Source organism: Vombatus ursinus, unplaced genomic scaffold, assembly GCF_900497805.2.
Source record: "Vombatus ursinus unplaced genomic scaffold, bare-nosed wombat genome assembly UNPS02011767.1, whole genome shotgun sequence".
NCBI classification, from domain to species: Eukaryota; Metazoa; Chordata; class Mammalia; order Diprotodontia; family Vombatidae; genus Vombatus; species Vombatus ursinus.
In genome coordinates, this window is record NW_020951545.1 from 543,220 (window position 1) to 564,996 (window position 21,777).

At 35.5% G+C, this 21,777-nt stretch overlaps 1 protein-coding gene across 1 annotated transcript in view; it reads left to right on the plus strand.

The window, feature by feature from the left end:
- Nucleotides 1-21,777, plus strand: part of VIRMA (vir like m6A methyltransferase associated) — an 82,909-nt gene that overhangs the window by 32,047 nt on the left and 29,085 nt on the right. Inside the window, exons 3-9 of the mRNA XM_027856961.1 lie at nucleotides 3,862-3,948; nucleotides 5,581-5,629; nucleotides 7,577-7,745; nucleotides 8,986-9,111; nucleotides 9,448-9,738; nucleotides 13,664-14,810; nucleotides 20,725-21,216. Of these exons, the coding sequence (XP_027712762.1) occupies nucleotides 3,862-3,948; nucleotides 5,581-5,629; nucleotides 7,577-7,745; nucleotides 8,986-9,111; nucleotides 9,448-9,738; nucleotides 13,664-14,810; nucleotides 20,725-21,216 (2,361 nt within the window). The remainder of the gene's footprint in view (nucleotides 1-3,861; nucleotides 3,949-5,580; nucleotides 5,630-7,576; nucleotides 7,746-8,985; nucleotides 9,112-9,447; nucleotides 9,739-13,663; nucleotides 14,811-20,724; nucleotides 21,217-21,777) is intronic.

Consider the following 21,777-nt stretch of genomic DNA (forward strand, 5'->3'; position numbering starts at 1 on the left):
AATGTTGGGTTGGCATGTGCAAAAGCACTGTGACAAAGTGTGGAATGTCTTATGTGAAAAATAGCATGTAGGCCTGGTTGGGTAGATTGTAAAGTATGTAAAGGAGAGTCTTGTGATGTAAGACTGGAAAGGCAGGTCATGACCAGATTGTGAAGAGCACTAAATGCCAAAAAGAGGAGTTTATATTTTAATCTAGAGGCTGTAGGGGATTATTGGAACTTCTTTGAACATAAGTGTGACACAGTCAAATGTGAGCTTTAGGAATATTAATTTGGCATAATGAAGCCTGTATTTACCCATGCAATACTGAATATATTTTCCCAAACAGCTTAAGGTTATTGATCTGCCTTCAAATAGAAATACAATTTAAGGAATATCACGTTGTTGTTTTTCAGCACTGTCAACTTAATCCATATTTCTTGCTTCAAGACATGCATATGTCTTTGTAAATGAACCATTTTCTAAAATAAGTGCAATATAGTAAGTTAACTTTTCAAATTTTAGTATAGTTGTATTTGACCTAGCTAGTAGACCATGTGCAAAGTTTTTCTTTTTTCTTTTACATTTTATTTCTATTTATTTATTTATTTGTTTTTTGCTTTTTGGTGAGGCAGTTAGGGTTAAGTGACTTGCCCAGGGTCACACAGCTAGTAAATGTTAAGTGTCTGAGGCTGGATTTGAACTCAGGTCCTCCTGACTCCAAGGCTGGAGCTCTATCCACTGTGCCACCTAGCTGCTCTGTTTTTTATTTCTTAATAGAAAAATGCTAGCTATTACAGAGAATAGCTTGTATGTGACATACATCTGGAAAGATTCAGTGGATCTTCCTAAAGCTACAGGCACAGAACTGTTTGTACCACAACAGGCCAAAGGCCTGCTGCATCCCACTTTCTGAAATCATGGAGAGGGATGACGCTGTATAACACTTGACATGTAGCAGGCACTCAAATAAGTTCTTATTGACTCATAGTTACCTTGTTCAGGTTAAGTTAAAAATAACAAAAACAAAAAATCGGGCCAGCTAGATAAACAATAACACAGAAACACACCCTAAACAACCAGAAATCTGCTTTTTAAAACTTTTTATACTATTTAGTTTCAGATAGAACTCCTATTAAAAGTCTATGTCTAAACACCAACTTAGGGATTTTTTAAATTGAAAAATACTAGGGCGGCTAGGTGGCACAGTGGCTAGAGCACCGGCCCCAAAGTCAGGAGGACCTGAGTTCAAATCCGGCCTCAGACCAAACACTTGACATGTGCTAGCTGTGTGACCTTGGGCAAGTCACTTAACCCTGATTGCTTCACTTAAAAAAAAAATACTTAAAAGTTCAACAAAGATAAGTTAATTCAAATAATCCTAGATACATTTTTCTGTTTTTAAAATAATTGCCACCTTTCTATGTAGACTTCAAAAATCAGACTACCCTTGATGAATTCACAAACTAAAATATTTGACTTCATAATTTTATTCACTAATGCAGACTACAAAAATGGATTTAAAAATACTCACTTTAAGTACACAGTTATAGAGACCTTTGCTAACATAAAAGATGATAAATTTCCCTCGTGACAGAATAGCAAAAGGAATAACTGGCTTTTTTCTTTTGAGATACATTTTTATTTATTTTATTACATATTTCCCCATTCCATGTGAACATTTTTAAACATTTTTTAAAATATTGAGTTCCAAATTCTCTCCCTTCCTCCCCTTACCTATCGACTGAGAAGGCAAGCAACGTGCTATTGATTATATATGTGAAGTCATGTAAAACACTTCCATCTTAACCATGTTGCAAAAGAAAACACACAAAAACCAAGAAAAATAAAAAATAAAAAGCATGTTTCAATCTATACTCAGAGTTTATCAGTTCTCTCTCTAGAGGTGGATAGCAGTATCTGGCTTTTAAGAATGAGTTCTTCAACACACAGCACCATCATTATCCTAAAACAGCAGTTCTCAAAGTGTGGGCAGGGGGCACCTGGACACTGTAGAAAACTCAAAGGAAATATGATCTAGTTATTGTCCTCATGAGGGTTATAATTTTGTTGAGAGTAGAAAAAGTAATTTAAGTTTTTAATCTGGTAAGACTTCGTCACTTCGTTGCTCTGATGCCTTGTCATGGCACAAAGATGGTCCTGGGTTCTCTGTGTCACTGCATGCAAACCCTGCCAGGCTTTAATGGAGGGAAAGTCTGAGATTGGAAGACGAGCTTGGCTTAGTTTGGAGAGGCTCAGTGTTAGAAGGTTGACTGCTTGATGACTAAGTATTTTCATAATAGCAGTAATGCCATCCATTATGATGGAATTTATGGTGGAATCATAAATCTGTGACATATTGAAGAATCTAACAAACTAGGACAGCAGAATTTGTAAGGGTTTTGAAATGGATCAGTTGTATGGGATATATTTACCCTTGTTATATATACCATGGCTCATTCTTACTTCAGTTTGAAATGTGACAGCTTTTTAGAGTGAAAAATATCAGGTGGCCAGAAGGGAAAATTATGTAAATAATGATAATACTCAGCTTTGCAAAGAAGTTACTCTTGTATACTGTCTAGTACTCAGTATCTTCTAATATGCTATCAAAAACCTCTATATCACTGTTTTTGCACTTACCTGAGCAAACAGAACTACTATAGTTGTTGAACCTCAGTCCTTTATGTCTGTGTTCCTCAACTCTTTCTGAGTGGATTGTCCTGAGAAGGGTACATGTAATATTTTATTAGTATCCTTGCCCTGAACTCTGTGATTTGTCACACTTGAATACAGAGTTTGTTTTCTTTAGTTTAAGACGTGAGAGCACAGAATTCATTGGAGTTGGTGATCAGTTGTATTTATTTTTAAAATTTAAGTGAAAATTTTAAAAAAGTATGCATACATAGAGATTTTCATAAAAAGTTTTAGATGTGATTTTATCATAGTGGCATATAACAATATAGTGTAAGCATTTTAAAGGATATAAAAGCACTATACAAATGCAAGGAATATTAGCTTTCAAATGAAAACATTTATATAGGCAAATTTTTTAATGACATAAATTTGGACATTAAGAAAGGAGGGGACATGACCTGTGATTTCACTGATGCAAGGAAACTCTCAACCAGTACTGATCCCCTGATCTTCAAATTACAGTCTTTCAGAGTTACCTGGTGACATTGGGAGGTCAAATAACTTGACCACGCATGCAGTAGTTGGGACGTGAAGCTAGATCTCTTTTTTCCAAGTTGCAACCATAGATTTTTTTTTTTAAAATTCATTACTAATCTTATAAGTATTCAGTGAGGTAGTGAATGGTGGCATGTGTGTTTCCCAAAAGTGTTAGCTACTGTTGTAAAGGAGTTCAAATCAGAGGTATGCTGTATAAATAGCAAGGTTCTCCAGGGTCTCCTTTGTTCAGATCACCTCATTGTGATTGCATTAAGATCCAGAGTATTATAGGACCTCCACAGTAAGGTCCATGGCTTCACAAAGAGATTGCTCTAATGAACCACACATGAAAGAAAATGAAGAGTGATCGCTTGGACTGTGACAAGCAATTGGATGGTACATAGGTACATATACCATAATTTCTGTAGAAATAATTGAGATCCAGACTAAATAGATTGCAGAGAGTGGCTCTGTGACTTCTTAGGTTCTTTGATTCTCTGAGCATACTGGCTTGCATTTGGGTAATATAATGTTTTCCGTGATCTCACGTGAGTCTCTGACAGACAAATGCAATTTTTTAAGTTGCAGGATTCATTCAGTGATACTGTATAGCTGTGAATTATTGGGCATCATGATTTTTAAAGAATCTGAATTTTTTTGTTCTTCTGATTTTCCTCTTTGTTTTAATCTCATCTGTTTTGCTCGCAGGGAAACATCTCCACATACGTTTCAGCTAGACTTTTTCTTCAACAATGTAAGCAAACCAAGTGCTCCCGTTTTTGATAGGTTGGGAAGGTACGTATTTGTCAGGTTATTTCATTAGAGATTAATAGTTTCTAGCACAGCACTATTGGTCCAGTTTCATTCATTAAAGGAACAATGTGGGAGTGAGTTTCTTTGATCTAAATTATTTGTGACATTAATTATCTGTAACTTTGAAGAAATTTTAGTCTCCCAAAGGAGATACTGAGTTTAGTTTTCTTAGACCAGTTTTTTTAAGTACAATTTCAAAATCCATATGAAAAATTTGTTAAATTTGTGTTCTTGTATGGAATGTTATTTGTAATATTACTTGTAAGTTGTCCATGAATGATGTTTTTTATCTAGAAGATAATTTTTAGGTGATGAGATAAATATTTTGTGATACGGTAGCAACTAAAAATCTGTCAGAATTTTTTCAGTTCTTTTATGACAAACTATTATTCTGCCTTCTCTTTTAGATAGACCTTTATGGGAATTGTTTTAGTTACCTTTTTAAACAGTTTTGTATGTTAAATTTTTTAAAAATTTGGATTCTCCAAACTGCACAGGCATTCTGATAGTAGGGAATAAAGTAGGTAATAAAAATAACCTAATTGAGTTAATCAGTTGGAAGAAAGTATTTTTAAAAATCAGTGATTTTTTTCTTCTTGGCAGTGGAATAGTTTCTTATCTTGGGTTTCATGGACTTCTCCCAAGATATCCATAGATAGATTTTATGGGTGGTGGTTGGAATGGTGGTGTTGGTGGTGTGTGTCATTTGTGAACTTGGATGGGAAAAAAAAAAATCACATATTTATTTTCTTTAACCTCTAATTGAAATGTAGTATTTCCTTCAACTATGAATGTAGACAACAAACCACAGTAGTAATAGCTGTCCGACCCATGATTTTGTTAGCAATAGAAATTATAGATATTTTCATATTATGTTACAGTTTTTCCAGAAATTTTCAAATATCATTTATGCTCATTGCTACTTTGAAATGACTGTGGTTATTAGACCCCATTGTGATTAATGATAGATTGAATGTGATCTATTGATCACAGTCTTCCTGTCTATAGATCTTCATGCTTCACTAGACTCTCATGACACAAAAAAGATTGTAAACTCTACCTAGAGAGGACTTTGCATTTTTTAAAAAAAGGGAACTGTTAGAATGAGAGAAAATAATGTTAAAATTCATACAGAAATTTCTTCATTATGAGAATTTACCAGTCAGGTATACTGAAATAAAATGTCTTAGTAGTTTCATGCATTTTTTTCATTGGCTTGTCTTTGTTGTAGTATCACATTCTGCTTGTCTTAGGACTAGCAAAGATGAATTTGCAATGTTTGAAAAGTTAAAATTTTTTTTGAATTCTAAGAAGATGTTTAGGAGAATATTAGTTCATGTAGGATAAAAGTAACTAATTTGTATATTCTAAAATCCTTATTCTTGTTGAAACCTACTTGTTAAGACAATGTTTTTCTTGTTTTGATCCTAGTGTCAATTTGAAATTGTATATTTTCTATTTATTACCTAGCATCTTGATGAGTTTTTGGTAAGAAGTAAAAATATTTTTAATGTGCTAATTACTGTTATTACTAAATTATTATGGTAATGACTTGAATATTTTATGAACAGCGTTGCATATGAACTTATGTTTTTATTCTTACTCTTTTGGTAGTCTGGACTATGATGAAAACACCTCTATCATCTTTAGACCTAATGCGAAGGTAAAATGAAAGCCCTCTTTTCATTTTTAAATCCCACCTGTCATTTGAATTTTTGATGAGTTCGAATTCTTCCTCTTGAATTTAAAAATTGAATCTGTATAAACCAGCGATTATAGAATGCCTGTTTGGCTAGATCAGGTACTGCTCAGCAAAGGATCTCATACTTTGTCTACTTCTGGACCCAGAAGGGATTTTTAAGTATAGTAGAAGCATAACATAGTTCTGTGCCTACCCTGGCGTTTGTTCCTCTAGTAAACAGATGGCCCAACATCTCTTCCTTTCCCTGTTTCCATGTAGGTGGGCAAGTATAGAAGAGGGTAGGCGAGTAAGTCACTGTGAGACACATTATTCTGTATTATAGAATACTTTTGTGTGGTTGACTTAAGGTTGTTATTTTGTGAAAAGTGAATATATTTATACATACTTCCAGCACATCAGAATGATTTTATATTCCTGTTTTTAAAAATGGAAAGTAGTTTCTGAAAGTGTCTCATCCAAATGTTATTTAATGAAAAGGAAATTGAAAGAAGTCTTTAGTATGATCAGTACTCTAAACCCTTCAGGGTAGGAGAAAGAGCCATCGAAAAGCTCTGTAATGTTGTAAAGACCTTTTAGAGTGTTTTCACCCATACTATGTAATCTTTTGCAAGTTTTTGGTCGTTAGATATTCATGTTTTTTTCCTGTTCTTTGATCTTCCACTCAAAGGGTTAATCTAACAGGCACTGTTGTTAAGCACTTCTTCCTTAGAATATGCCTTAGGTTCTTCATCTGGTATTCCATCCTTTTTAAAACTACTGTGGTCTTGATATTTGTTATCTAGTAGTGGACATGATAATCCTGTTATATTCCTTGAGGAAATTATTTCATTCATTAGGAACTTTGTCCTTATTGTCACTTAATGTAGCATGGTAGAATGCAGAGAGTACTGTACTGAGTCAGGGTCTAGATCTCGTTTTGCTGCTAATCCTTAATGGAAAATTGGGAAAGTCAACCTTATAGATTCTGTTTTTGAAATGGAGATAATATTTGCTGTATCTACCCTTAGGTGGTTGTTGTGAGGATCAAATGAAAAGTCTAAAAGTGCTTTGAAAAACTATAAAGTGTTGTATAAGTATAAAGTATGATTATTTCTCAAAAAATGAGTAATAGAATGACATAAAAATGTTGGCCTATTGAGATGAAAGTTTCCATTTAAATTTCTTATGTGACTTAAGGATCAGCCAGCCTAGCTTGTTATTAGAAGACTGACTGCTGGATGATTTATTTTTTTTAGCCGTAACACCTTTTGTAGATTTTTTCTGCTTAAGAATAAAGGAGTTACATTATGCATCAGTGTAGAGAGATGCTATAATGACAGCACTGGATTTTTTAGTATTGAGGTAGCTTAGGCAAATAGCTTGTTTTATGGTACGTTTTGAGGATAGGGAAACGTATATTATTGTTTTGTCAGTGTTTTCATTTGCTCATTCTTTCTGCATAGTCATGAATAAAGTCTGATTTGTACTTTTTACCTTTGTAATAAATTCTGTAAGGAAATGATGGCAATTTATGCTTTTATGAGCCTCATTGGAATCTTTGCTTGTTGTGGTCCTATAGTTTATAATTTTCACACGTCATTTCATCTTCATTCTGTGGAGCTACCTTGGGATTTGGGAAGATGAATTCTTTAGAGAGTAGAGATGAAATAATGTGTAGAATTTTGAAGAACTTAAAGATATTGGACATGTGGCTACTTTAGGGGCCCATAGTTGTGAAATTTACTATCTAGAGAAATACTGAGTCTTTACCATTCTAATTCTATTTAGTTTTCATTCCTGAATTTTCAGTATATTTTGAATAATAATTTTAGTTAGAACATAGGAATAGTATTTGTTCTCAACTTAGCTCCAGTCATATTGAAATTTTAATTCAACCTTTAACCTTTTGTTCCTTTTTAAAAAAATCAGGTAAATACTGATGGCTTGGTCCTAAGAGGTTGGTACAACTGTCTGACACTGGCAATATATGGATCAGTCGATAGAGTGATAAGTCATGATAGAGACTCCCCTCCACCACCACCTCCACCTCCACCTCCTCCCCAGCAACAGCCAAGTGTAAAAAGAACTCCAAAACATGGTAAGCACTTCAGAATTGCCTGGAAACAGTGAAATCTGCATGAAGAGTTTTATGTTTTTCCAATTAAAACAAGAAAAATTTTATAGCATTTGGACTTGGCGTCATACCTCGGATGTATATTGGTCTCAGCTCAGCTTTCTTTTCTGTATAGCCATGTTGTTAGATATAGCCATTTTTATTTCGCCAATATTCTTCGAAAGAGCATGCTTTAAAGAAAATCTACTAGAACTGATTTTATAAAAGTAAATTTAATGAAAGTAGAATATATAATAAAACTTGAGTCTATTGTGGAAATGTGGAAATGATTTCATAAAGATATAGAATAGGGAATGGGTTTAGTATGAATTTTTGGAAGACCTGTTTTAATTGAATTTTTCAAAATAATACACAAAATCCATTTTTAGCAGTTTAAATATTGCTAAAGCATCCTCTTGATGCTTCCTCTTGATGTTCTCTTATAGTCTAATATTGTCGTGAAGTGGAAGGCAAGGAAATTAGGAACTTCTGATTGTTAGCTTCTTGCCTTTTATAGATTATGGAGCTGATGTCCAGAGAACCTTATTTCTCTTTCTCACTTGGTACTGTGTACAGTAGGCTGTTTAAGGGCACATAATATAATTATGTGGAGGTCAATGTGAAAATGCGATTTGCTTTACCAAAATTTGCTTTAGAGTAAACTTTTTTTTGTGTGTGTGTAAGGCAGTTGGGGTTAAGTGACTTGCCCAGAGTCACACAGCTAGTGGGTGTTATGTGTCTGAGGCTGGATTTGAACTCAGGTCCTCTTGACTGCAGGGCTGGTGCTCTATCCACTTCACCACTTAGCTGCCCCTACAGTAAACTTGTAAGGAACACATGTCTTTCATAAGTCATTGTGTATCTTTGTTTTGATCCTTGTGTGATGTTGAAGTTTGTAGTGTATGTACTTGAGGGCTCATTTAATGCCTTAGAGAAGTAGATTAGCATTATGTTTTTATTAGTGTTCATATGTGCCTTTCTGAAATCTGATTTCTGGAAATGTAAGTTAATTGGCAAAATATTGAGTCATGAGGGAAAATTTTATCATCTTGTTCATTTGAATAGATTACAAGTTCAATTATTGAGACTTTGTTTTTGGCCATGTATTGCATTCAGATGAGATAATGTATATAAAGTACTTTGCAAACCTCAAAATGCTGTATACATTTATTATTATCATTTTGTACTTTACATGAGAGCACCTTTTTTTCTAATGAAAATATAGCTGATGGTGAGAAAGAAGAGCAATTTAATGGAAGTCCTCCAAGGCCACAGCCCCGAGGACCAAGGACTCCTCCAGGACCCCCTCCACCAGATGATGATGATGAGGATGAACCTCTTCCAGTACCAGGTCCGAGTAGAATCTGGGTTACTTCATTTTTCAGTTTTCTGATTAGGACCAACAAGCATACATTATAAGTGGGAAAATTTTCAGTATTACTTAATAGTTGAAGGTAAAAATATTTTGGTAGAAAAAAGACACTAAAGTGTTCTTAGAGCACAATAAATATACTTTTTGTGGTATCGTATAGTATAGTTTGACAATCAGTGATAACCACTGACTGTTTTCTACTTACTCATTAGTGAGAATTAAGTATTAGGAAATACTTGCTAATGATAATAATTTTTTTCTCTCATTCTGTTTAAAGCATTAAAATTGCTGTCTTAAAAAAAATCTAATTTTCAGTGGTTGGTGAAAAAGAAGATGATGCTCCTCAACGAGAAGATTACTTTGAGCCCATTTCTCCTGATCGGACTTCTGTTCATCAGGAAGGGCAGTATTCAGATGAAGGTGAAGTAGAAGAGGGTCAGCATGAGGAAGGTGAAGATGAAGAAGATGTAGATGTTGAAGAAGAGGAGGATGAAGATGAGGAAGATGGTCATACAGTAGAAAGTATCCCAGAGGAAGAAGAAGATGAAGAAGAAGAGGAGGAAGAAGGAGAAGATGAAGGAGAGGAGGAGGATGAAGAAGAAGAAGGTGAAGGAGAAGAAGAAGAAGAAGAAGAAGAAGGTGAAGGTAGGTATTTTAGCAAAGTAGTAAAACTCCTAAAAAAAAAAGTAAGAATTTCAGTTTATACATTTAGAAATTCAGGAATAAAAATAGTTTTTAGTTTAATGATAAAGTGCGACATAAAGTCTTCCTTACAGTGTTTGATGAGCTTCGATTTTGAATGAAGGAATGAAAAGGGTTAAGCATTTTCTCTTTGCCATATACTATGCCAGATCCTGGGGCTACAAACACAAAAAGTGATGGCAGTCCCTGCCTTCAAGGATCTTTCATTCTAGTAAAGGAAGCTAACATATGCACAAGAACAGTGGCCAAGGAGGGATGTTGGGTTTAGAATGTTATAGGGATGGTGAGTTAGAGCCATAATGAAGGTGACTGATGCACGCTTACCAGGAGCCAGGATGGAGTTGTTTTGATTATAGTTCCTGAACCGGGAAAGAAATGTGGATTTGGTGAGGCAGAGGGTGAGGGTGGAACAAGGAAGAGGATGCTTAATGTGGTGGCCAACCATTAAAGTCTGCCTGGAACTTTGCCCAGAGACAGTCATGAATCAGCATTTTTTGATAGCAAGAATTTACCAACTATTTAAGTTTGATACACTTATTTTTATGATTAAAGGAAATGTCAGGATACTCAGGGATCCCTAGGCTTTGGTTTTAGTTTTTAGATTGATTGTGCATTTGGCTGTCAAATTTGCTAGTGCGTGCATGTGTTTGACAGGCACATGCCTGTCTATATGTGTGTATGTATATACAGTATGTATGTATATACATATATACACACACACACACATACACAGAGTCCAGGGTTGTGATTTCATCTGTGTAGCAGTCTCTCATAAAGTGAATCTCCAACTGTTTTGCATCTTATAGTCCAAGTCAGTTCCCTGAGGCCCTTAGAGGTTAAGTTACTTACCAGTGGTTACATAGCTAGTGCAAGTCAGAGGCATGACTTTAACCTAGATCTTCATAACTGATGCCAACGTTCTATCTGCTACCTATGAACGGAAAGATCAAAGAGGAGAAAGCGTCATATGAAAAATTTTGAATTTAGATGCTTTACTTAACTCTTGCTTGTTTTCCAAGTAGGGATAGGTACTGGACCTTAGATTTCATCGACAGAGAGAACTCTGGGTTCTCAACCAGGGCATATTGGTGCCTTCTCTTCAATTTATAGTCTTAGAGAGCTGCTGAGACACTAAGAATTCAGGTGATTTGCTCAGTTACACAGCTAGTGTGTATCTGAGAGGGGCCTTGAACCCAGATCTTCCTGGCTTTGAGGCAGGCTCCCTGTCTAGTGTACCATGTTGCTTCCCATCTACATGACTTCTTATACATTCTTCATTGTAACAGGTGACATTGAGATTGTTAGGAGGACAAACACAATCAGAAACTTTTTATGTAAAAAAAAAAAGGAAAAACTGGTTGATCTGATTCCTAAGACTGGACAGCTGGTTAATCTCTTACTAAGAAGAAATATCCGGTCAGCCTTGCTAGCTCCTGGCCTGGCATGGCCAAATAGTTTTGAGCCTTAGAAAATGCTAAAGGTGTGTGAGAAAAATATTCTAAAAATCAACCCTTCAGAAAAAAAACCTGAGTTTTAAAATAAGCAGCCCTTTAGGCCTATGGATATTTAAATGAAATATGTAAAAATAGCATTAGAGAGTAAGTGAAAGTTGTAGAGGTCAGTGTTTCAGCAGGCGCTGACTGGCAAAGGTTACATGAGGTCAGAGAGCATTAAGTTGCTATAGAACAACTCATGTGGGATGTGGAGCAGAGGATAAGGAAGAGACTTCTGAACTACATAGAGCAGGGGTTTATTAAATCTTGTAAGATCTTTTAAAAATAATTACCTCTTTAAAAAGAGTCCATGATTAATTTTGAATGCTTGACATTTTCTTATTAATTTTCAAAGTTGTAGGTCAACATCATGTTTTTTCTAGCTAAAAAGTTTTGTTCATCAGTTTATAAGTGTTTAGAATCCTCTAGTGTTTTAAGATGACTATATATAATTATGTTTATATTCAGTCAGTCCATCAACTAGCATTTATTATGTACCAGGGTCTGTGCTAAGTGTTGGAGATATAAAGAAAGACAAAAAAAAAATTAGTTCCCTCTTTCAAGGAGCTCACAGTAAAGAGGGAGACAATATGCAAACAGCTCTACAAACAAGATATATACAGATAAATTTGGAGTGGTGTCAGAGGGAAGACACTAAGAAAAGACTAGGAAAATCCCCTTGCAGAAAGTGGGAGTTTAGCTGCAACTTCAGGGAAGATAAGGAGGGAGAAAGTTCCAGGCTTGGAAGATAGCCATTGACAGTGCTTAGAGTTGGAGATAGAGTGTTGGGTGTTAGGAGTTCCCACTGAGCTGGAAAATGTAATTCCTAAATTTTGTTGAGGAAAAATTGTTTTTCATGAGATTTAAACTAACTTTAATTGGATATAAAGATGATGTGGTATTCATTACAGTGTTTAATTAAGTTTTGAGTTCTTCAGATATATTTTTGAAGGAGTGTTATTATTTATTGGTTTAAAAATGTGAGCTACCTCTCAATTTTTCTGAAAATTTGGTAATTTTTTCTTAAAAATTTTTTAATTTGTCATTTTTCTCTTATAAGTTGAGTGAATATAACTTGCAAAAACAAAGGTAGTAGACATAGCAAATTCATTTTCTTTTGAAACAAAAATAAATTTGAAAAATAAACATACTTTATTAATGTCTTGTTTCTCCTGAAATATAGGCAGATTATATGAAATTAGTTTATTTCATTTCAACCCTAAACTTGCTTTTGTAGAAGATGGAAACTCCAAAGAAGCTTCCTATTAATATGGCTGACAAGAAGAGAAAGTATTTACTGATATAAAAACTGGTCCTAATTTTATTTTGGAGCATCCCTTTATTATTTCTTAATTTCATCATTTAGGGTCATTTTATTCTTCAAAGAGTTGTTTTTCTTTCACAGTGTTTACTTTAATTTTCATATGCTGCTTACTATGTCATAGGATTTGAGGTTAGAAGGAAGTACACCTGATTTTGTTCTACCCTTTTTTTTTTTTTGTTCTACCCTTTGTGAAACTGAGGAATGGCAGTCAAAGTTTAAAAATAAAGAAAAATGTTCAATTTTGATAAAGATTTTATTTTCTACAAATTGTAAACATACTAATTTTAAGTCCTTAAGATTTAGATTAAGACTTTAATTCCCCGACTTAGGAGACTTTTTGGCAAAGTGAAGCCTGAACTAATATTTTACCTATTGGAGTTGGAAATAAACTGTAAAGTCCATTGTTTTCAGTATCAACACATTTAGGGTTCTTTTTCTGAAGCTGAATAGTCTAAAAATTCTTTTTGCTCTTGTCACTGTTGTGTTTCCTTTTCTATCTCTCTGCCCTCAAATGATAACTTTTTATCAGTTACAAGAAAGCATGGGAAAGAGAATTTTTTTGGTATCTCTTTTCTTTCTAAACATCAATTAAAAATTGTGGTTTTTACCATCCAGTAAGCTAAAAGGATCTAGACTTTAAGCAGGAACTTTGGGATACTTTTAGCCTGTTATTTCATTGATTTGGATACTTATTTGTATGGACACATCTTGTAATTCCTCTGTTCTTTGTGAATTTCTGTGGCTCCAGAAATTTGTTATGTGGTATCCAGCCTTCTTGTGATGAACAAATTCAGACATAGCTAAGCCATACTTTAGATGACATATATAAATATCATTAGGGAGTCCATATATCCTTCAGAGTGTTTTCAGCTTGGTAGACTCTGCCAGAGCATGTGCTCTTCTTGAGAGCAGTCTTCAAGAAGTTACATGCTGCCATGAAAGAAATATCAAGGGATTATTATTTTGTGGAGGAATTTTGTCATGCTTACATATTATTTTAACTTATTTTCAGGAGATGATGGCTATGAGCAAATTTCTAGTGATGAAGATGGAATTGCTGATTTAGAACGTGAGACATTTAAATATCCGAACTTTGATGTTGAATATACTGCTGAAGATTTAGCTTCAGTGCCTCCAATGACATATGATCCGTATGACAGAGAACTTGTACCACTCACATACTTTAGCTGCCCATACAAGACGACTTTTGAAATTGAAGTCAGCAGGATGAAAGACCAAGGTCCTGATAAAGAAAATTCAGGGGCAGTAGAAGCTTCAGTAAAATTAATGGAACTCTTAGAACTGTATCAGGAAGATAGAGGTGCAAAGTGGGTCACAGCTTTGGAAGAAGTTCCAAGTTTAATAGTAAAAGGATTAAGTTACTTGCAATTCAAAAACACACAGCAAGACTATATTGGCCAGCTGGTAGATTGGACCATGCAGGCCTTGAATTTACAAGTAGCTCTCCGTCAGCCCATCGCCTTAAATGTCCGACAGCTCAAAGCTGGGACTAAATTAGTGTCTTCACTAGCAGAATGTGGGCCTCAAGGAGTGATGGGACTTTTACACGCAGGAGTTATCAGTGGATTATTTGAACTGCTGTTTGCTGATCATGTATCATCTTCTCTTAAGCTAAATGCTTTTAAAGCCTTGGACAGTATTATTAGTATGACTGAAGGCATGGAGGAGTTTTTAAGAGGCAGACAGGACTTACATGACAAAAGTGGTTATCAGAAACTTTTGGAGCTCATACTCTTGGATCAGACTGTGAGAGTAGTCACTGCTGGTTCTGCTATTCTCCAGAAATGTCACTTCTATGAGATTCTCTCCGAAATTAAAAGATTTGGTGATCAGTTGGCAGAGAGGTCTTCTGTTCCTAACCACAGTGAGTCTGAGCAGGACACAGACCCTGGACTTGAGAGAACAAACTCTGAATATGAAAATGAAATGGAGGCTTCTTTGGATATAGTTCATCTTTTGGAATCGTCTCTTATAACTGAAGGGGAGATAGAGAAGCTTATTAATCTCTTAGACGAAATCTTCCACTTAATGGAGACTGCACCTCACACAATGGTTCAGCCTCCTGTGAAATCATTCCCAACAATGGCAAGGATTACTGGGCCTCCAGAGAGAGATGATCCATATCCTGTCCTATTCAGGTAAGATTCCTTTATTTTTATTTTTTAATTAAATATTTTATTAGAAACAGCATTAAACATAAATACAAACAATTAAGCTTAGGTCTTTCATCCTACTGTTATAGATAGCTAGAAGTTTTATTCTTTTTTAAAATAAAAGCCAGCTATTAAGGAAGGTTTAAAGAAAGTAATTGCCTTTTTGGGAAAAGTATCATATGATTATGAAGAGTTTGTAGACTTTGGGGTACATTCTCTCAAAATACTCTAGCACTATGTTTCCCAAGGGCTGAACTCACAGGGGCACTGTGGGATATTTAAATTTTCAGCCTAACTGCTTAATAAATGCAGCTGTTAGGTTCATTTGGCCTAGGGTCATTGCAAAAAAGATTACTAAGAGTACTGCAAACCAAGAAAGTTTGGGAACTTAAGCACTAGCACAAATTCTTGAAATGTTGTGACTTTTCTTTCATAGACCCTTAAGAACTGTAAGAACAACTGATATGGATACAAGTTGATTCATAAATGGACATCATCTACAGAACAGTATAATAATTGATGTCTGTAATGTTACTGAGTTATCAAGACAAGTTTAAATAATGTTGAGTATACTCAAGTCAGGAATGTAATATATTTTGACTAACAGTATGGTAGGTAGATTTATAGTTGACTGAATGACTCTCTCCAAAAACACTTAATTAATGGCTCATTTGTTGTTACCCTGGATGACAATCTCTGATGGCGTTTGCAGCCTTCTGTCCTATTAACATTTTTATCAGTGACTTCCTTGGATGAAGATGTAGATGAGATATTTATCAAATTTGGGGTTGATTCAAAGTTGGAATGGTTAGCTTATGATGTTGATGAGATAATTAGGATCTAAAATAGATGGACAGATTGGCATCATAAATCAAATTTAACAAGAATTATTTTTTGAGTTAAAATTTTTTAAAATACATTTCTGTTAATATCTTTTATTTTTATATCAATTAAACTTTCTCCTGTGTCCATCTCTCTTCTCTCGCCCGAGAGCCAGCTAATATATCAAAGAATTTTTTTTAAAAAGGAGAAAAGAAAATCAGCAAAAACAGTCAGTAGATTGAAAAAAATCTGACAACATATGAATTGTCCGTACTTGTGGATCCTCTCTCCTGCCACCTAACTTCAGCAGAAGAGTTAAGGGAGTTCTTGTCTCTTATCTCTTCTTTGAGGCCCAATTTATTTTTTATCATTTTGTGGTTTCTATTCTTTCATTTATATTGTTGTAGTCATTGTTGTATGTATTGATTTCTTGGCCCAGCTTACTTCTGTTTGCATCAATTCAGATAAATTTTTCCATGCTTCTCTAATTTCATCATTTCTTTACAATAGCACAATACTATCCCATTACATTTATACATAATTTATTCAGCCATTGTCCTGTCAGTAGACATCTACTTTATTTCCAGTCTTTGCTACTACAAAAAGTGTTGTTAAAAATATTTTGTTGCATATGGGGCTTTGCTTTTTGTCAGTGATAGTTTTGGGACATGTGCCTAGCATTGGAATTTTTGGGTCAAAGAGTATTCATATTTTAACTATTTTATTCACATAATTCTAAATTGCTTTCCAAGATAGTTGTATTAATTTACAGCTCCACCAACAGTGCATTAGTGTGTCTAGCTTTCCACAACTCCATTATTTCCCATCTTTGTCAATTTGCCAGGTGGGAAGTAGAACCTTAGGGTTTTTTGATTTGCATTTCTCTTATTATTTGTGATTTAGAACTTGCTTTCCTATGGTTGTTGATAATTTGCAATTCTTTTTTAGAGAACTGTTTGTTCATATCTTTGCTTAAACAAGAAGAAATTTAATAAGGATGAGTGTGAGTGATATCCTACTCTTTAGTGCAAAAGACTGATGTCATAAGCACCATATGATTTAATTGCAGTTAATGAGAAAAATACTTAAGGGTTTTAATGGGAAACAGGATTAATGTAAGTAATTTGTCATAGCTGAGAGATGATCTTGTCTAAGTACATAATATTTGTAGATAAGGAAACAAAGGCTGGGAGTATTTAAGTGTCATAAAACTAAGTAGGAAGCAGCTAGTGGCTCACTGAAAGACCTTCGCTTTAAATGATGAATGTCTTCTACCACATCTGGGGCCATCTCCAGCTGTTGTGATGTGTATCTGGCCAGTGAACCCAGATTGCTCTGGAGGAGAAAGTGAGGCTGGTGACCTTGCACAGCCCCCCTCTCACTTAAATCCAGTTCACTTGCATGTCATGGCATCACCTCCCTGATGAGAACTAAGGACAAACAACAATAACAACCAGTGGATAGAACGTAGGACCTGGAGTCAAGAAGACCTGAATTCAAATTCAGCCTCAGACACTTCCTTGCCGTATGACCCTGAGCAAGTCGTTTAACCTCTGGTTGTCTGACAAAATGGATCCGCTGGAGAAGGAAATGGCAAACTACTCCAGAATCTTTGTCAAGAAAACCCCAAATGGGATCATGAAGGGTCAGATATGACTGAAATCACTCAACAACAACAACAAAAGCTAAAGTATAGGACCAAGACTTAAACCCAGGTCTTTTGACTCCAAGTCAGTGCCTGTTTATTGCTGCCACTCATTTTTTTTATTTTAACTTTTTTCCAGATTTTATTAATTTATTTATTTTTAGTTTTCAACATTCACTTCCACAAGATTTTGAGTTCCAAATTTTCTCCCCATCTTGTCCCTCCCCCTACCCCAAGATGGCATGCATTCTGAATACCCCTTTCCCTAATCTGCCCCCTTTCTACCTTCCTCCCCCCCTTCTCATCCCCTTCCCCTTCAATCTTCTTGTAGGGCAGGATAGATTTCTATACCCTATTGCCTGTATATCTTATTTCCCAGTTGCTTGTGAAAACAATTTCTAACATTTGTTTTTAAAACTTTGGGTTCCAGATTTTTTCCTTTTCTCTCTCCCCACCTACCTTCATTGAGAAGGCAAGCAACTCAATATAGATTATACATGTGTAGTCATGCAAAACACTTCCATAGTGGTCATGTTGTAAAAAACTAAGTATATTTCCCATAATCCTATCCCACCCCCCATTTATTCTATTCTCCCTTTTGACCCTGTCCCTCCTTAGAAGTATTTGCTTCTAATTACTCCCTCCCCCAGTCTGCCCTCTCCACTGTCATATCCCTGCTCTCTTGTCCCCTTCCCCCCTATTTTCCTGTAGGGTGAGATATATTTCTATACCCAATTGAGTGTGTATGTTATTCCCTCCTTAAGCCAAATCCTATGAGAATAAGATTCACTCATTTCCTCTTACCTTCCCCTGTTTCCCCTCCACTGTAAAAGCCTTTTCTTGTATGTTTTATGTGAGATAATTTACCCCATTCTACCTCTTCCTTGCTCCTTCTCTCAGTATAATCGTCTTTCACCCCTTAATTTTATTCTCCAGATATCATCCCTTCACTTCAACTCACCCTGTGCCCTCTATTTTTCTGTCTATCTATATATACATACATACAATTTTTTCCCTCCAACTACCCTAATACTTACAAAGGTCTCATGAGTTACAAATATCATCTTTCCGTGTAGGAATGTAAACAGTTCAGCCTTAATAAGTCCCTTATGATTTCTCTTTTCTGTTTACCTCTTCATGTTTCTCTTGAGTCTTGTATTTAAAAGCCAAATTTTCTATTCAGCTCTGGTCTTTTCAGCAAGAATGCTTGAAAGTCCTCTATTTCACTGAATATCCATTTTTTCCCTGAAGGATTATACTCAGTTTTGCTGGGCAGGTGATTCTTGGTTGTAATCCTATCTCCTTTGACCTCTGGAATATTATATTCCAAGCCCTCCGGTTCATTAATGTAGAAGCTGCTGAATCTTGTGTTATTTTGATTGTGTTTCCACAATACTTGAATTGTTTCTTTCTGACTGCTTGCAATATTTTCTCCTTGACCCGGAAAGTCTGGAATTTGGCTGCAATATTCTTAGGAGTTTTCTTTTGGGGATCTCTTTCAGGAGGTGATTGGTCGATTCTTTCAATTTCTGTTTTACCCTCTGGTTCTAAAATATCAGTATACTGCCACTTGTTTTGAAGGGAAATTGGTAGGATTTGGTAACTGATTTTCCCCTCTTCTTTAAGAATCCTCCCCATATCTAAACATGATTTCCTAGATTTCTGGATTAGCTTCCTGGGAGAATAGGAGTTTCAGTTACAGAAATAAGAAAACTAGTGCAAAGAGATGATTTTTATTTTTTAGGAAGAGAGAAATGAATTCCAGTTTGAAATGACAGCAGAAAATCCACATATTGGCAATTAATAATAATTTTGTGCTTGACTTCTTTTAGGTTGTATTTGCCTGAAGTATAGTTGCAGTTAATGGAAAGCTTAGTACATTGAAGTGGAGTAGGGCTTCTATGGGAAAATTTCTTGAGTTTAAATGTAATGACCTAAAAGAAACTTTTTTAGGTTTCATGGATTTTTCATTTGAAATGTATTAGGGTCATTTGGCAGCCCTGGTTCAGAGCATTGTGCTAGGTGCTGGGGAGATAAAAATTTTAGATAAGACTTCATTGCTCTCTTGGAAATTACGGTCTGTAGGGTATACAAATAACTGTAACACATTTTATTTATTTATTTAACTTTTATTTTTATTATGAACTAGCAAACATGAAAGTTTCCAATATCCAAGGAAGAAAAGAGGACTCATCTCTGTTACATAAAGTTTTCTTTAAAGTATATGTTTAATTCAACATAGTAGCATCCACAACACCCTGCTTGTCTGTGTTACCTTCTGAATGCCAGCTCTAGTCTGGTTTTTTTGGGGGGGTTGGGTTGGGGTTTTTTTTTGTTGTAGTTGTTACTGTTTTTTGAGACCAGGTTTCCTTCTCTCACCTGGCCTGGAAGTGCAGGAGACTCTTATGGACCTGAGCCATTGCTGTTTAGTATAAGAAACTTTAATTTGCTCTGTTTCGCCTCACCTGGATCAGTTTGCCTCTCTTTAGCAAGCCTGTTGGTGCCCCACTTTCAAGGGCTCACCATGTAGGGGCCAACTTCTGATTGGCTTTAGTGCTATGGCAGCTCAGTACACCCAAATGCAAATGATCTACTAGCCTCAGTCTCCTCTACTAGCAGGATTTCAGGTCTGTGCTACTAATCCTGTCTTCTTCTGTGTATTTTTTAAACAACCTGGGATTCAAATCCCAATTAATGCATTTACTAATCAGGTGGAATCAGGAGTGAAATTTTTCAGTCTTTGAGAGCCTCAGTTTCCTAATCTATAAAGTGGTGATACTAATACTTAGACCTTATCAAAATGAAGTATCCTCAAAAAACTTTCATGGATGTTAATCAGTAAGTATTTGAATACTAGAGTAGGTTCTCATGGGATTATTTTTCTTTCCACCAAAGGTTTCCAGTTCCAGCTCTTAGAAAGTATCAGTGGAGGAATAATATGTTTACAATGTAATAAATATTTAGAACTTTGGAGAAGGGGAGGAATATTTTTGAAGTGTTATGTGTTGACTAATTAAATGTTATGGCAATATTACTGTTTATGAATAGTTAAGGAAAATAATGCTTGTGTTATGCTTTCTGTTAAAGTTGTTCATTCAAGGGAATTGATTAGTGGGCAGCCATTTATTAGGTATCTCCTCTGCGAGTCCCAGTGGTCAGTGTTGGGATATAGACAAAAATGAAACAATTCCTGCTCTCCTGTAGCTTACATTCTGTTGGGGGAGACAGTGCGTATGCCTTTAAATACATGTAAACTAAATGGAAAGTAATGTGGAGGGCAGTGGTGATTGGGGAGTTGGGAAAGACTTTGTGGAAGAGATGGGGTTTGCACTGAATTTTGAAGGACATTAGAGATTCTAAGATGTGGAGGTGAGAAAAGGCAGGGAGGCAGACATCCATTGGTGACTTAAGTGTGCTTTATCGTCCTTACAGATACCTTCACAGCCACCACTTCCTAGAATTGGTCACCTTGCTGTTGTCAATTCCAGCAATAAGTGCTCACCCTGCTGTGCTGCAGGCTATGAAGGATGTTTTGAAGTTTCTCACACAGTCACAAAAAGGTCTTCTTTTTTTCCTCTCGGAACATGAAGCAACCAACTTGCTGATTAGAGCTCTTTGTCACCTTCTTGATCAAGAAGAAGAAGATGGTCTCCAGACTGATGGTGTTATTGATGATACATTTGCCTTGTGGCTACAGTATTCAACCCAGACTTTGCAGTTTATTACAGAACTGTTTTGTCATTTTCAGCGTTGCACAAATAATGAGGAAACTGACCATTCAGATCTCTTGGGAACCCTTCATAATCTTTACCAGATTACTTTTAACCCCATGGGAAGAGCAGCTGTTGGTCATGTCTTCAGTCTTGAAAAGAATCTCCAGAGTCTTATTACTCTAATGGAGTACTACTCCAAAGAGGCTTTAGGGTAATTATTTACTGTTTTTTGGTTTTGTTTCCCATTATAGTGAAAAACTAGATCAATCCGACATATTTTTGAAAGGAAGATGATTCAAAAATAAAAATTGACACTTTTTTGGATGTTTGCCTCAAACTGACTTATTAGTTGATTAAAAGGTAGAATTACAGAAATATCACATTGCCAAAAATATGATGTGACTGACCTAATGAAATGGGTTGCCACTGTGATGCCATGTGTTATCTTGTAGTCATACACCTCTTTCTGATAAAGTAACAAGACCTCACAAATGAAATAAAAACTGCCATGTTGGTATTCAAAGTACTCCTATAGGCTTGTGAGAAACCAAACTTTTGGGCTTCTGCTTCCTTTTCCCAGAAGGGTAGTGTTGATGGCTACTCCGTGAAGTAATGGAGGAGGGAAGCAAATATGTATCTGTACTTCTGTACACTTCTGTAGCTGTGAAGGCTTGTGTTGTCGTTTCCATCATTCTAGTGATTCAAAAAGTGTGTGCTCTGAATTGTATGGAACTTAGATTGGCATGCATGTGGACAAGTCTCCACTGTTGCT